This window comes from Alligator mississippiensis, chromosome 6 (assembly GCF_030867095.1).
Source record: "Alligator mississippiensis isolate rAllMis1 chromosome 6, rAllMis1, whole genome shotgun sequence".
Classification (NCBI taxonomy): Eukaryota; Metazoa; Chordata; order Crocodylia; family Alligatoridae; genus Alligator; species Alligator mississippiensis.
This window is the reverse complement of record NC_081829.1, coordinates 58,437,505-58,454,773: the sequence shown is the minus strand read 5'-3', so window position 1 is coordinate 58,454,773 and position 17,269 is coordinate 58,437,505. Positions and strand designations below refer to the sequence as shown.

General features: G+C 46.1%; 1 protein-coding gene across 5 annotated transcripts in view; it reads left to right on the top strand.

The window, feature by feature from the left end:
* The window catches only part of ADAMTS14 (ADAM metallopeptidase with thrombospondin type 1 motif 14), a 134,668-nt gene that overhangs the window by 23,584 nt on the left and 93,815 nt on the right, over positions 1–17,269 (top strand). For all 5 annotated transcript variants that reach the window (XM_059729904.1, XM_059729903.1, XM_019484328.2 and 2 more), the window contains exons 3-4: positions 5,413–5,569; positions 11,842–12,038. In XM_059729904.1, coding sequence (XP_059585887.1) covers positions 5,413–5,569; positions 11,842–12,038 — 354 coding nt within the window. The remainder of the gene's footprint in view (positions 1–5,412; positions 5,570–11,841; positions 12,039–17,269) is intronic.

Sequence of the window (17,269 nt, the reverse complement as noted above, 5' to 3'; positions counted from 1 at the left end):
GAATGACCTATTTTCAGGCCTAAAACAGGTTGTCTGTCTTCTTACTGAAGTGTATCCAACTCTTATTGGCCAATAGGTTGGTTATAAAATCATGAGTTTGTTTTATGGTTAAGGAGGAGCAGCTCATATTCAGGTGCAGATGTTAAAAATAGCATAAGGAACACAGAACATTATTGGCATAGTTCAGAGCTGTCTGTTAAATGATCATGTTTTAAAGTAGTGAAATAAGAAAAAAAAATGGATCCAAGCAATGATATTGCCGTGATGGGTAAGCTTCATGACTAAATCAGTCCTCTAATAATGTTGAGCAATCAGTCTGTACATTAGTACCATATGGATGTTTCCATGAACAGTTAACTACTGCTGTCATCATGCTGTACTTTGAATTGGAACATTTGTTAAAGCCACAGGACATATATAAAATTTAGTAATAAGGTTCAAGTACGTTAAGGTATTTAAATTAATATAATTGTAATACGCAAGTTATTATGGAGAGGCTAGGGAGGAGAATAGTGAGGAGAGGGAGGAAGAAGGCAGATTGAGAAAAGAGGGAGTAATGAGTGACTAACAACTCTGATGCTATTGTCTAGCTTGCTGACAATGAGAGTTTTAGTAGGGGAAGAAAAAGAATGGAAAACACTGAGATACTGTACTAATGGAAGCTAAAGAAAAGGCCAAGATAGGTCCTCATACTCGTACAGTGCAATGACGAGTTTTTGTTTGGCTAATATTGGAGGGGGAGAGAGGGAACTGAGGAGAGAAAAAGAGATGGAGGTGTAACCTGGGCGGTACTCCAAGAAGTACGCCCTCTCCGATTGAAGGGATCAAAGCAGGTGCACAAGTGCTGTGGGAGGTGTAGGGACTCTCCTCCCCCTATAGAGCAGAGCCAGACCACCAATGGGGACTTAGCCATATATCTTTTAATGAGGGAACAATACTGGGAACATAACCAGTATAAACTAGGGGGGTATAGGGGACACTACAATGCTTTGAAGGGGCAGACACTTACAATCATAGACATATTCATCCAGTTGACAAAAGATAGGGTTAACCAAAATGTAAAACACAAACAGCAGAACAAACAATACTGGTTGGTATTACTGGAAATACAAAAGACACAAAATACAAAATGTCAAATTACAAGGAATATAGGGCCTAGGTACCTGGAGGGGGAGAAAGGGGGAAAACACAATGGCCCCTTTCTACTGCAAGAGGAATTTCTCCTTGTTAGCTCACTCACCCCAAGTCTCCAAAGCTGGGACTTGATCTTGGATCTCGGATATGGTAGGCAGAAACTACCACACAGCCACCAGTGCTGGTACAAGCTGCTAGGGGTCTTGATCTTCCTGGAGCCCTGGTCTTATATTGAGCTGCCTGGCCTCTGATTGGAGGAGCTGGAAGCAGAGCTGGGAACCTCTCAGGTTGCTGCTCAGATCTTGCTGGAGCTGAGGAGCCTCTCCTGCTGGCCACAGCCTCTCGTAGGGGATCCTGGAGCCCAATGGGGAGCCTCTCCTGCCAGCCGCATGCTGTGCTGCTGAGGACCCCGGTGCTGCCTGCAGGTCCCACTCCTTCAGGCTCTTCTGGGGCAACTGCTTCCGCCCCACTGGCTCAGCTCCTTCCTTGTGGTCCCTCACTGGTCTCTTCCCTGAGTCAGCGACACTGCACCTTTTATCCCCCTCCAGGTGACCCACAGGGCCAATCAGGGGACATGGAGGGTGTCTCTGGGGCCTGATTGGTGAGAAAAGGGAATCCCAAGTCCTCCAATCATCTTTTACCCCTTCAAAACCCCTGGGCCAAATCATTACCAGATTGGTGAGGAAAGGGAATCCCAAGTCCTCCAATCATCTTTTGCCCTTTCAAAACCCCTGGGCTAAGTCACTACCAACCAGCTCGTCACAGAGGTAAAGGAAGTATTGAAGACAGGGCAGTATTAATCTTGCTTGTTAGGCTATGCCACCAGGCAGCAACAGAGCAAGCAACTGTAACCAGATTAATCAGAGGTCTGGGATGCAGCCTGAATTAAATCTTCATAAAGCTACAGTAAAACAGGAAGGAACAGAGAAATGGTCTGTGAGGCAAGTCAGTCCTAGGACAACCAAATATACTTATTTCTGGGGGAAAAAAAAAACTTGTTTCCAAAAGAGTTAGGCAGCTAATAAAACTGAAGTGCAGCAGGAAATTTGAGGAAGTACAAGTGAGCCAGGTTGGCTAATGCCACAATGAATATAAGCATACATGAATAGGAAGGGAATCAAATGACACAGCCAAGCCTGGAAGGGCCCCAGATGTGTGACTTCCCTGCTTCTTCTAAACATATTTGCTAAGCCCAGTGATTCTTTGTGCTTCTTTGGAAAGCCCATGCTTCTCAAAAAAACAATCAAAACAAAAAACACCTCCCCTCCTCCCCTTAACCCACAAAATGGAGTAGCTTAGCACTGGTGTGTGTAGTCTCATAGGTAGGTCCAGCTGCAGCATTCAGAAGCAAACTTGCAGGCTTGGTATAAGTGCTTACATAAATATTTAGTAAAAGTGCTTATTCAATAATAAGCTAGTAGAGAGACCAGATTTTGTGGGCAAGTCTGTGGGATCATTAGCAGAGGTGCATGGGGGATGCCAGTAACTTTGGTAACAAGAGCGTGTTAAGTTTCAAATTCCCAACAAAGTCTATTAATTAATAGTGAGGAGAAAATCTATGAAAAATATTTACTTCTGCAGCCAAGCTTGAAAGGGGCTTCAGGCCACTGGATAAAGTAAAAAGCCTGTGGGATTGTGGATGTGACAACTACTAGCCCACTGTACTTATTTTTGATAAAAGGAATCATTCCTCATTGTATGACTTCCTTTTGATTGTTGAGTCTTAGGCAGCTGGAGTTTCAGGGCATAACTGATTGGGACAATTTCAAGGCAGATTTAATGGAAGTTTAATGTTAATTAAGAACATCTGGTAGCCAAAAAAATATCTAATAATAATTGTTATTACATACATCTTTTCTTTGCCTGGGAGAAAAGTGATTTTAGTCCTGTGATCTTAAAATACTTCATGGCCAAAGATGTTGATGTTCTTGTAACTTTAAATGGCATCAATATATTTGGTTAAATGGCTGATTCTGCCACCAGGGCTTGGGAGGAAGACAGGGACTTTGGGGAATGGGCACCGGAGGCCTGACTGGAGTTTGAAACCAGGGCTACATGATAGGGCTGTGCAAAGCTTTGGTCCCTGGCTTGATTTGGCCCAATTTGGTGGCCGAATCTCTGAATCCGAATTGAATTAGAAGACCTTTCTCCAAATTAAATCAGAACCCTCCGAATCGCTTCAGAAAGATTTGGTGATTCAGACATAGAGACATCTTTAAATGTATTTTATACATACCTTGAGGTACCAGTGCAGCTCATGAATGCTACAATGCTGGGGCGCATGGATTGTCCCACAGGAGTGCAGGGGGGTCCCCAGTGCGCTTGGCAGCACTCAGAAGTGGACCAGAAACACTTCCAGTCCGCTTCCAGGTCTGCTGGGGAGCACATGGGGGGATGGGGGGACGGGGGGGGGGACGACAGGGATGCGTGCCTCCCTGGATTAGTGATCAGTCACAGGGGGACCCCAGGTGCCCCCCCAGACCCAGAAGGTACCAGTTGCTGAACCGGGGGATGTGGGGGAGCACCCCAGCATGCTCCCTGGTGGACCCGGAAGCAGACCGGAAGTGCTTCCGGCCCACTTCCGAGTCTGCTGCCCAGTGCAATGGGGATCTCCCTGCGCTCCTGTGGGACACTCCATGCGCCCCAGCATTGTAGCATTCACAAGCCATGACTGGTACCTTGAGGTATATAGAAAATACATTTAAAACTGTGTCTATGTCTGAATCACCGAATCTTTCTGAATCGATTTGGAGGGTTCCAATTCGATTTGGAGAGATTAAAGGGTCTTCTGATTCGATTCGGATTCAGACATTCGGCCACCGAATCTAGGGCTGCATCATAGGGACTGTATCCACCTTTCAGGTGATTGTGTGGTTTTGGTTTCTAAGGGGGTGTGTAGGGGGCCCTAAATTGAAGCAGTGGGTTTTAAAAAACACTGCTTCAATGTAGGGCTGATTAAACCCCTGTATCATACACACACCCTGTTGACTGACCTGCCTCTGGTGGGGAGGGGAAGGCAAGCTGCTGGCGGGTGGAGTGGTTTCTGGGCTGCAGGGGAGGTGGGGGGCGGGGCGGGATGGTGTTGGTTGGTGCTTCCCTCTGCAGTGGTACCCTCCTGCAGGCACCCGGTTTGGGCAGTCCCGGGGGGTTCCACAGCCACAGAGGGAAGCACCGGGCCCCTGTGCAGCTCAGGCAGGTAGGCAGGCTTCAGCGTGGGGGGGAAAATAAAGATCAGGCTTGCCACTTTTCTTGGGCAGATCCTGCCTTCCCGGGCTGCTGCCAGGCTGCCTGCAGGGCTTCCTACAGAGCCACAGAACTGCATGGAGCCCAGTGCTTTACTTCACGGCCATAGGGGCAGCAAACTAAAACTTTTCGAAGAAGTTTTAGCTTGCTGTGCCCCAAGTCATTTAAGGCGCATTATGCCGCTGAATTTCCTACAGCAGCTGGAATTAATGCGTAATACACCGCCGAGGCGTGTAAACACTGACACCATTAAAGCGGTGCAAAAGCATTTAGCCCACTTTAAAGTGTCGTGCACACATGCTTCTTGTTTCGTCTACACACAGCCTATAACTGAACAATGGACATAAAATTATGAATAGAAACTCTTATGTCACCAAGTTCTCTCCAAAACAACATTTGCAGACCAGTCCCAGCCCCAAAAGTTGTATTAAAACGATTGCTACCCTTGAACTGGACCTTGCTGTGCAACTGGTCTCAACAATTAATTTTCCTTCTTGGGGATAAGCTTTGAAAGTTTGGTTTTAAACATGATGTGATGTAGAAGAAGAGCTGAGGGTTAATGAATATACAGATAAGGGTAGCAGTTAGATGTGTTTCTTGATGACACATGATTCTGAATACCATCACCTGCTGTCATTATCAAGAACTTCTTAATTAAAACCAACACTGTCAGATTCAGCTGTTGCATGGAGCTCTGCATTTTCTCCTTCTTCTTTTGCAACCAGAAGAGTGGTGCAGATGGTGTGGTGCATCCTCACATATAACACAATACATATTTTCACCCTAACTGCCGTGCTGTACCATGCCATGCCAAGCCTGTGGCCAGCATGTGCCACTGCTAAAGAGTTTAAATCATATTCCCCTTTGGACACTTTATGCTGGCCTGTGGGTTTCCTTTTTGCTTTGTGTTTGCCTCTTCCCTCTAAAGCAGTCTTTTATTAGTTATGGGTGTGTTTGTGTATCTGTGTATATATATTTATAAAAATTTCTTTCCTTTTTGTTCCCTTTCCCCCCTTTCTTTCCCATGGATTCTAGGCTGGTCTGATTCGAACGGACAGCAATGAGTTTTTCATTGAGCCCCTGGAGAAGGGGCAGCAGGAGAAGGAAGAGAATGGGCGAGCACATGTGATCTACCGCAGATCTGCTATCAGACAGGACAGAGCAGACTCACACAAGGACCTTCATACTGAAGGTAGGACACTGTGCATAAGTAAATTACTTCACCCTACATGCATGGGCTTCACAGCTGCTCTGTGAGAGCTTTAGGTAACCTCTGTGTTTCCTTGCATGCTGTGCTTCTTGGAGCCCAGGGACTTCTCTAAATTTGAGCCTGGTTGTCCACTGTCATGCTGTTAGTTGAGTTTTGCTCCCTGAGCCTTCCTTTCTTTTTCTTGTCCTTGTGTGAGAAGGTATTTATTTAGCAGAATTTGCAGATTCATTGGAATCTGACAGGCCATGCCATGAGTGCTTCTGGTTTGGCCTTAAGCTTGAGATCTCTGGGTTGTCAACCATATGCCTTAGTGCCTGTGCCACTGCAGCCCACCCCCCCGTTCCCTGAACAAATGTGGTGAAAGTATCTTAAGATGAATCAGATCTCACAGGGCTGTTCAGACATATGGGTATACTTTGCATTTATCAGTAAGGAAATCAAGTGGCAGGTGTTCTGTGTCAGAGAAATACCCAATTTTCTTCTCCCATGTGGGTAAACCTTTAAATGGCAAAGTCTGCTGTTTCTGTTACATTTATTTAATGTTCTTTTCATCATGAAGAGATGTTTTTTAGTTCAAGCTGTTTTCAGTGTTATGCAGTCTAAAATATAGAGAGGTGGTTAGCCATGTTAGACTGGAGTAGCCTGCATCTGACTAAGTAGGTGGTCATCTACAAAAGCTCATGCTTCTCTGAACCAGTTAGTTTCTAAGGTCCCACCCTGCTTTACCTTCAGTCTAAAATGTAGTGCCTTGTTGCCTTAGTGGAAGGTCATTTTTTTAGAAATTAGTATAAATAATAGAAATACTTAGCCTCTATATAACACGTTATATCTGGAAACCTCTAAGTTCTTTATGAATGCTAAGTGACAAAGCTGCTGAAAACCTTATAAAGTGAGCCTTGCAAACTTGCAGTGCAGGGACAAAATTAGACCCCTGGGGTAAAAAAAAAAATGCTCTGGAGAACAGTGGGGCAAGGCATGGTCCCAGACCGTGCCTGGAGGAAACACAGGAGTCAGTCCTCCAGAAGAGATACTCTGGTGTCAGCCAGAGCATCTCTTTGGTACTTCTGCTGCCCCTCGGTGCTGTCCAAGGTAAGTTAGGGAATGGGGTGGGAGGGGTTTATGGGTATGGGTGGGCGTGAGTGCATGAGGAGTGGCAGGGTAATGTTGGAGGGGCGTGTTAGGAGTGGAGGGGGTTGTCAGGGGCTATGAGCAGTGGCGGGGGATGTTGGGGGGGTGTCAGGAGTGGACGGAGTTGTTGGGGGTTATGGGGTGTAGAGGGAGATATCAAGGGGGTGTGGGGAGTGGTGGGGGGGATGTCACTGGAGCTGCGGGAGATGAATGGCCAGAGCAGCTGCAGTGAAGCTGCCAGCGCGCAGCGGGACCTGGCTCAGCCTGGTGTGGTTCGATTGTCTGTCTTTGCACCAGAGCAGGTCACACAGTGAAATCAGTGAATAAAGCACTGTGTTCATGAACACTGTGCCCGCGGCGGCAGGGGGATGGGGCATGGCTGCGCTGGTGGCGGCAGGAGTGCAGCGGCGGCAAGCACGGAGCTCCCAAAGGGCTCCTTTAAGAGTATTTAAGATGTGGGTTTGGCATTTGCGAATATTTGAAGCCGCAAATGCTGAACCCACGAATAGCGAGGGTTTCCTGTATTTATAATTAATTTTATTATGATGATAGAGACACTGGTAGGCTTCCAAATTGCTTTAACATTGTAAATATACCAATAAAGCATTGCCTAACTGATTGATCTGTGTGTGTGTGTGTGTGTGTGTGTGTGTAGAGTGGTCTTTTGTTCTAATTGTGGAAGAACATGGATTTGGGGGTATTTTAAACATGGATATGCAGCAGTCCAGCTGGCACAAGGGGTAGTGTCCCCAGATACCAATTGGATGGGCCCCAGAAGCTCCTGACTATTTGTATCACCCAATTATCGTGGGCTCTGAGGCCCACAAGGCTAACTAATAGCTCCTAACATTTGGGGCTAATGGATGAATGACACAACAAAATACTTGGGACAACTAATAAAAAAAAACAGGATAGGAGTGTTGTGTGGGTCAGAGGGTCAAAACATGAAAATAAGTGTGCCTGAGGGGGACATTGAGCAGAGCCCCCCAGCCCCAGAAGCTTCTGAGAGACAGTAGCCCTGAGCTGCTTGCTAGGGCAACTTTTTATACTGCTGGGGCCAGCACAGGTGCTGGCCCCAGGCTCTAGCTCCGCCGGCTGCAGATCTGGGAGGAGCCAGGCAGGGTTATTTTGCCCCAAATGGCACAATTTGCTCCACAACAAAGTCTGAGCATGTGCGCTGAGGCAAAAAGCCCTGGCTCAAATTTTCACTGCTTCTATTTGAGCTGCTGCAAGCGCACGTGCTTGCATGTGTGGATGCGCCCTATGTTGTCATATAGTTTACTACCCAGTGGGTGTGTCTACACGTGCACTTTGAAGTGCATTAGCCTATTTTAATGCACATTAAAGCATCACTAAACAAATGCTGTGTAGTTAATCTGCATTAAAATAGGCTAATGCTTGTTAAGCATCACTTAAAAACTATGGGTGTTTTTACATATGCTCTGGGAGTGGAGTGGGTGGGGGCGCACTTTAAATAGAGCGGATCTTGGAGCTGCTCTAATTAAAGTGCCCAGAGTGTCTTGTGTATCAGTGTCCCTGTCTTTCAAAATGGCTACGGGGTTGCTTTATCTAAAGCTCATCGAACGAGCTTTAGATAAAGCGCCCCTGCCACCATTTTGAAGCACAGGGACACTGATAGATGATACATCTACTTTGCACTCATAACAATGGTATAGGGTACAGGACAAGGGAGAATCAAGCTGTAAAAGTCATCATTGCCACAACTTGGCTGTGCAGTGAGTGAATACAAGGACTTCAGAGCTGGGGGCCAGGGATTAAATTAACTAAACAGGAAGGTGATACAGCAGGAGATGTATTCCAGTTCCTCAGGCAAAACTCACTGGCTGAGTTGACTTACTAGTATTTTTGCTCCCTGGGCAGAATGCGGCCACTCTGCCTACTTGCTCCATACTGCACTAAAACACCTGGCCAATTAAGACATCATGTAAGAGTGGATCAACACTTCTGTTGTAAGTGTGTGATGTGTCTGTCACAGCTTGCTCTGTAAAAAGGAGAGGGGGTAAAAATAGAGAAGGAATTTCTTGAAACACTGAGCGTGGATATGTTATTTTAAAGATGGTAGGGTGAGAGTCAGGGGCTGAGTTGTGGTGTGAGGTTAGCTTTTAGCTTTGCTATATTTAATGTTCATGATCAAGTTAAACACAGCCTTACAATTTGGGCCTCTCAGTCTTCATCTCATCTATCTGTTTGAAAACAAACCCCTTATTGGCAAATACAGAAATTCCTGGTAGACATGCTTTGAGCACTTCTTCACCAGAGGAGAGACACGTTTTATGTAACTTGTCCTTAGGCACAATGAATTTCTCTTAATGCCCACTAGCTTCATTTATATATTTGGTCACAGGAATCAGAGAATCATGTTGCTAATGAGAGGCCTGTGTAGGGGGATATTTCCTAATCACTCTAATAAATTATTATTCTCTTCAGAGAACTCCTAAAACTCATTTAGGGAGGAGTTCCTCTTCAGATTTTTAGCCTTTGATGAGAATTCAATGTTGACAAGAACAGGGACAGGACCAATAGCATTCCCGTTTCCTGTGCTATTACTACACTGTCTAGCTTGGTACTTTTGCCACCATGACACTTGCTTTTAATAGAAAGCATACCTTGGTCCTCCATTTATCCTTTCTGGAGTTGGCAGTGCCTGTTCTCAGTAACTCCCATGAGGTGGTTCTCCTAGAAATGACATCTGAGGGATTTAGCTGGGTTTTTTTCATCCCTTGGTTGTTCTTCTCATCCCCTCTTGTTTCCTACACTTCTGTATACATCTTTTGGTTTCCTCTCTATCTCTTTTTTACGCATGTTGTACAGCTTTTAGCACAGTGGGGCCTCACTTTTGAATGCCGACCCTGTGCTTGTGAATACTTGCTGCCATTAGAGATGTTTAGGCAGGACAGGTGCTTAAAAGATGTTCAAAGCACTTGGAATTATTCTGAAAGGTTTTGAAATTTCACTGCAGACATAAAAAGCATGGGCACATGTTGGTGGCTGGGAGCGTGCTTAGCGGTTTTGCATGTGGAAAATGACATTCAGCTGCGCACCCAGGGCGGACAGTAGGCCTGTGTGAGTCGGCAGCAATCTGATCTGGCTTCAGATCTGGCTGCTTTGGATGGCCGCTATCTGATCCAGAGCTCCAAACCAGGTTTCTGCCTCGATCTGGCCGAAGCAGCTCCGAAGCTTTGGAGCCACCTTGGAGATCCGGACATAGGGTATAATGGGGGAATCAATGAAATATCTATAACTTTGTTGTTTTTTGTCCAATTTGGATGAAACGTACAGGGATAGTAGCCTCTGCTGAGAGCATGAAACCTACCAAGTTTCAAGAAGTTCGGTGCAGGGGTTTGGGGGAAGCTGTTCCCCAAATTCTTGAAAGCCAAACTCATGTCACAGCTGTGTGTCACACCACAGGGTAGTGAAAACTGCAGGGATGGTGGCCCCTGGTGAGGCCACAAAGCCTGCCAAATTTCAAGAAGATCAGTGCAGGGGTTTTGGGGGAACTGTGCCCCAAATTCTTGAAAGCAAAACTCCTGTCACGTCTATGTGTTACACCACAGGGGGGTCAAAACTACAGGGGTGGTAGCTCTTACTGCGGCCACAAAGCCTGCCAAGGTTCAAGAAGATCAGTGTAGGGGTTCGGGAGGAACTGCACCTCAAGCTGCGGACAAGCAAAACTCGTGACGTGGGTGACACTGCATGCATTAAGGCGCAGCGGGGTGACAGCTGCAGGCATGGTAGCCCCTGCTGAGGCCATGACACCTGCCAGCTGCCAAGGAGATCAGTGCAGGGGGATTCTGAGGCCCTGCACCCCTAGGTGCTGACAGACTAAACTCGTGACATGGGTGCTTGTGGGACTGACTGTCTGTCTTGGGGCAGTTGCTTGCTTGTAGTGATTCTTTCCTCTCCTTAGTCTCTGCTTTTGTAGGTGCTAATTGATGGCAATTAACTGGCTACATTACCTAGCAACTGTGTATTGAGCTGGTCCCTGAGTGAATCATGATTGGTAACTGGTAACACAGTAGCTTAGCAGCCAGGCCTGTGGTAGTGTCTCCCATACCCCAAGACAGAGAGAGTCAGTCCTACAAGCACCCTTATCACGAGTTTTGCCTGTCAGCAGCTAGGGGTATAGAGCCCCAGAACCCCCCTGCAAAGATCTCCTCGACAGCTGGCAGGCGTCATGGCTGCAGCAGGGGCCACCACCCCTGCAGCTGTCACCCCACTGCGCCTTAACACATGCAGTGTCACCAATGGCACGAGTTTTGCTTGCCTGCAGCTTGAGGGGCAGTTCCCCCCAAACCCCTGCACCGATCTTTTTGAAACTTGGCAGGCTTCATGCTGTCTGTAGAGTCTATCATCCCTGAAAATGTAATTGAAATCAGACAAAAACCACCAAAGTTATAGATATTTTATTGTTCCCCCATTATACCCTATGGCCAGATCTGTGAGACAGAAGCTCCGAACCGCTTCTGGAAGCCTAACGAGGCCAGCACTGCGACCTGGATGTGCTGCTTTGGACCCCGAAGCATCTGAAGCTTCTCCGGATTCGAAGCTCTGCCCGAAGCCTTGCACAGCCCTAGCGGACAGTGTCCTGGGCGGGGGGAAGCTGTGATTGACTGAGAGAGCTGCCAGTAGAATGTCTGGTTAGGCCTGGGAGTGAAACTGCATTCTAGTTCCCTAGTGAATCAAAAATGGAGCATGTCTGCACTGCCTTCTTACATAGAGTAAAAGACCAGAAGCTGCAGTTTAGTTACTAAACACCCACCAGACACCTTGTTATTTCTTATTTTGATAAGTTTTTTCCTCTCCTTCCAGAATTTTCGGGGGGGGGAGTAAGGAATTCAGATAAACTCGGGGCATTGCCGACAGACTTCTCTCTTATAGTTCATATGCAGATTGCTTGTCCCTTACCAGCCAGTGTGGTGGGGAGAATCAATGCAGGCATCAGACAGATATTTTATGGGCATTCACACAGAGAAGCAAATGCACACACACTTAAGAAAGTAGGCAGTGGCTGCATTAGAGCTAGGAAATGCTGCAAAAGCCTCATTGTTTGGCATTTAGTGACCTTAATTTTTCTTTTTCTTTCCCCTTTCTTTTCACCTTTTCAGTTCCACGCTTCAGTGTGGGTGAGCTCCCAAACTCACTGGACCTAATTGAAGACCAGTTGGGTGAAGTGGAGCGGAAGAGACGCCATGCCAAAAAAGATGACTACAACATTGAGGTCTTGCTGGCAGTGGATGACTCAGTCGTGCGTTTTCATGGGAAAGAACATGTCCAGAATTACGTCTTAACGCTTATGAACATAGTGAGGGTTTTTTTGTTGTTTGTTTATAAACATTGGTCCTGAAAGAGGGCTGAGAGATGCGGGTGTGGGGATGGAAGCAAGGGGAAATAGTGAAAATGACTGTTTTCACAATTAAAAAAATTTTTTTTTACATATGCAACATGTGAGTGTTCTTTAGCCAGGTTATTTACTACAGTTCATTTCCACTTGTCCTTTGAAAGATAGATGGATTTGTCTGATGAGGGTTGTTACTTCTCCTTTCTGGGCTTTATGAAGGAATTTTTGTACTGGGTTTAGACAGGAACCAGAAAGGGCCTGTGTACAAAAGACAGATCCTTTTCCTTCTAAGGATCATTATTGATGGAACACTCCCTATAGTGAGGTCCTCATCTGCTGTTCTTTCTATTGCAGACTTCTGGCATAAAACTTACTGTGATGTCACAAATCTGTAGTTCTGAAAAGCAAGTCTCAGGAAAAGACCGAAAATTGGGGGAAAGAACGTTCTTTCACATAAAACGTAGTTGTCTTTGACATTTGACGATTGACAATTGTGCAGCTGAATTAATTAAAACCAGAGACATGCTAAGTGGTTTGATACTCAGCTCTGTGCCTTTTTTAATCACTGTAGGATGGCACACTGGGACATGGATTCCTCCTTCATCTTATGTGTCTGGCATGTTCTCATGGGTAACAATATTTCATAGATAACTTGGTTGTACTTTTATAAGTACTGTCAGGCTGTGGATCATGTGCATTGCCACTGCAGATTGTTTTGAGGCTACTTCCACTCCTGTGTACCTTTTTATTCCTGTAAATACTAGGGCAGTGTTTGTTGCTATCTGGCTGGTGTTTACTACGGATCTACTTAAAATGTAGAGAAACTAAACAATTTTTGTGCATTGGTCATGGCATAAATAGCAAATTCCATGGATATTTCCTGGATGTACTCTGCTGCCTTTGCCCTTCAGTGCTGATTGTCAGAGAGGAGGGTGGAGGGAGGCGAGATGACAGGGAGACCACCATCTTGTCTGCTGAATGCCTTTTGTGTGTCCCTGCTCCTCGGTGCTGAATAATGAAGAGGCCAAGGTGGGGGCAGGAGGGACCAGGGGGTGGCTGCCATCTTATCAGCTGCCCTTTGTGCCATCCTGCCACCAACCAGCGCTTTCCTCCCCAAGCCCCCAGGTAGGCTATGAAGTGGTCTGCAGTGGCAGAGGACTGCTAGCTGCCATTGAGGAGCCAGCATTTGATTTTTATTAAGTTTTATTTTAAGTTGATTATGTGGACAATCCTGGATTTTGCAGTAATTGAGAAATCTGCAAAATCGCTAGTTGAGTTAGACCCTTAGTGTTTACTTGTCGTGGTCAGTGGTTTGATTTAAGGCATGGATGACTTCTAAGATCTCTTTTCTCCTTCCCCATATTTGAAGCTAGATCTGGAAGATAGTGTTGAAGCTGCTGTCTGAGAGGGTGTGAGCTAAGTGAATAAGTTAAACACCATCAGCAACACAGGAGGAAAGTAGATGAAAGCTACATCTGGGAGGTGACTGAAGCAAGGTATCCCTGAACTGAATCAGTTCTTGTTGTGGGGAAATGTTAGCAAGAATGATATTGCTTATTCTGCAGGCACACAAATGGTTAATGATTTTGCAGAACTCTGACAGACTGGGGTGGAGGTTTATGACTTTTAAACAAAAAGCTCTGTATGGAGATCCCTGCAGAAGCCTTGTGGGTTATGGCTGCTGTCCAGAACACCTGTTTGGCTGGGAAGCACTAAGGTTAGGTTGTTTGGATGGGTGAAAAGGAGGGATGGTTCCCTCTGGAAAGAAAGGAGAGAAGTATAAAGTATGGGGTTCTTTCACATCATCTTCCTCAGAGTGAAGAATCTTCCATTTATTTTGGTTGTACTGAAGGGGGAGAGAGACAGGGAAATGCTGTCTCCTCTTCTACCACAATGGTTTTCCCCAAATTCCAGGAAATTCTGTAAAATCTGTTTTTTCTCTAGTGAACAGAGAAGGGAAAACATCTAATGGTTTTCTTGTTGTCTGTTTCATCAGGTTGGCAAACAGTAATGTCGTCAAAATTTCCTAAGTCACTTAGGAGTGTATATTCCATTGACTGTGGGGGTCTTGTGTTTCAGGGAATTCTCCCTCCTTGTTTCCAGGCCTCTTCCAGGCAATTGTGAACTTCCCTCCATCAGTGTTGAACAGCCTCTTTTGATACCCCTGCACCCTACATCAGTGATTCTCAAAATTGCTAGATTCAAGGCACACCTTGTTTAGACTTAAGGCACCTCTTCGAGAAGGCCAGCTCTTGTTTTATGACTATGGGAAAATATTAGAGCAATTCTTCTGTTGCAAAGAACTCAGAAAGATCACAACAGGTCAGAATGCATTTGATCCTGTTGATTCCAATGTGAAATCTCTAGATTTATCTTGTGAATCATGTTTGAGTAATTGAACATGTAAAAGTGCTAATATTGCATAGACCCTGTGGCATCCTTAAAAGGATCTTATGGCACCCCAGGGTGCTGTAGCACCCTGGTTGAGAATCATTGCCCTACTTCCTATTTCCCATCCTGCATTACTTGGAGGAGTTTTCCTTTCATTGTCTATTACCAAAAAAGGCAAAAAGGGACTGAAATATATATATTCCTACAAAGCCAGAGGACATAGAAGATCAATATTTGTTTTACTATTAATGTTTTAGAATTTATGCTCTGCTGAGTATTTGGCATCTAAATATCTGCAGATTTGAGCAGTATGCACAGAGGTGTTTGTCTCTTTCTCAGTCATTGCTTTTATATCAGTCTTGCTTCTCTTCCTCATTCCCTCCCTAGTTGGATGCCTGGTGCAGTATCTGTGCACCAGATGAGGTCTGGAGAGAAATTTCTTCTAACTCTGTTGCCTTTTCTACCCTATTGCTGTCTGCTTGACTATCTGGAAGTGGGAGACATGGATTCTGCTCTTGAAACCTTACTATAACTGGGTTCTAAAGTAATGTCAGGAGGACCAGATGACATATACTGTGCAGCAGCTCCTGGGACAGTACTAAGCTGGAGAATGGGAGCAACTATTCTATGTTTCATTTGTTTACTTCTCTTCTTTTTTTCATGGAAAGTCTTATGTATGCACTAGGTGACAAATTTATGAAGACTTTTAAAAATATAGACACAAAACAGTCTTATCTTACCCATAGGTGATGGAAGGCTGGGGCTAATGGGGCTGAGCTCCCACACACGCAGGGCAGTGAGTAGGGCCACAGGGCAGCCCAGCTGTGGGCTCTGGGCTGTTGCAGCAGGAGGGAAGGAGTGTGCACACTCAGACATGCAGCCAGGATCAGAGCCAGCCATCGTCGCAGCCCCGCCATGTGGATTACTGTTCAGTACAGCAGCCAGGCAAATGTCAGTGTACTCTGTGAAGGGGAAGGGGGGCCAGATTGAGGGCTCCACAGTGCAGGAGGGAGTAGGGAAGAGTCAGGGGGAGTCAGGGGCTGGGGTGAATGGGGCCCCAGGCCAGGTTGTAGCCCCCTGGGCCTCTGCCAGGATGCATGCAGCAGTGGGAGCCCCCCCGCCCCTGGATGAGCTGTCTGGGCTCTGAGCATCCCACAGTCTGCCCTGGCCCCAGGGCCCCATTCACCCCAGCCACTGCCCCTGCCTCTGCCCCATTCCCTCCCTCACTGCAGGGGCTTCTATCTGCCTCCCCACACCTCTTCCCCATGACAGACTTACCTGCTGAGCCGGGGAAGTGTGTGTGCATACACGCAAGCACACACACACATTCAGCTCCCGCAAATAATATTTTCTCCTTCCGCTTATGACCTACCCTTACAGTCAGTAGTAGAGCTATATTGTTGGTTTGCCTAAGGGTATATTAGCTACAACACGATATGCAGAAAATTACAATCTTTTAGCCTCCCATTAGTATTAGTGCAAAGCAATCATCTGAATTCCCAAGACACCCACAGAAGACTGACGTGTTGGGGACAGCACTTAGAACTATAAAGGAAAACTGTGTGTTTAATTCACAATTATTTGTTTTCTGTCTGTTGCTGTGATCATAGTTGTGACCAGGTGACTAGATTATTGCAAACCTGCTATACTGCGCTGTTTCTTAGGCTCTCTTAATTGGCATTAGCATCCTCTACTGTCATCTGGTATTATTATATAAAAAGATGGCCATGCCTGTGTATAGACACAGAATTAAAATGTACAAAGACATTTATATTTTTAAACAAAGTTTCTGAATATTTCTATTCTGATGTATTTTCATGGTTTATTTATTAAGCTCCAAGATTTTGCTCAGTAATGCAAAAGACCTAAAGAAAGATGAAGCTTCTGCCCCAAGACCTTTATAGGCTGAATAGGTGAAGGTAAACACACACACACACACACACACACACACACACACACACACACACACACACACACACACACACACACACACAAAACCTTAGGAGCTGCCCAGCTGAGACCCAGGTCATGCAAACACTTGGGTACGTGTTTATACACGTAAGCATGGGCAGATCCAGGGTCCTGGCAAGGAAGGTGTGGCCATTGTGCAAATGGCACACAGCCAATCTGGTGTGACCACACCCCCCCACTTTACCATGATCTTAAATGCCAACGAGCTCTCTGAGCTCACCAGCATGTCTGTGCAGCTCCAGCTGGTGTTCCGATGTGGTGTGAACTCTGAGTTCATCATCTGGTTGGTGCAGGATCTGGCCAGAGTCCCTGCTTTTGCATGGTTCCACAGCCCAGCTGGTGAGTGCTACCACCATTCTCCCACCGTCACCCTTATTGCCCGTCAGCAGCAGGGGAAAAGAGGGAATAGATAGCAACAGTGGTCAGCTCCTGCTTTCATGTAGCTCTGGAGCCCAGCTGCTTACTCCCTCTTTTCCCCTGCTGCTGCATTAGGTGTGGCGGGGGAAGCAGAGAGGAGAGGAGAAGGGAAAACAGCAGTGGTACTCATCCTTTGAATGTCACATGAAAGCAGGGACCCTGTGCTGACCAGCTGGTGAGCTCAGAACTCACAGCACACGTGGAACTCCAGTTGGGCTGAGGTGGGCTGACATGCTGCTGAGTTCAGAGAGCTTACTGTACAGCAAGCAAGGCCCAGGTAAAGGCATGTATGACCATACCACTGACCCTGGCTGGATTTGCCCCTGAAATAATGCCATTGTCTGCAATTGGACTATTCACAGGTAGACAGGATGTGTTCAGTGCTTGCAAAATCAGTAGTTTCCCCTGGTTATTAC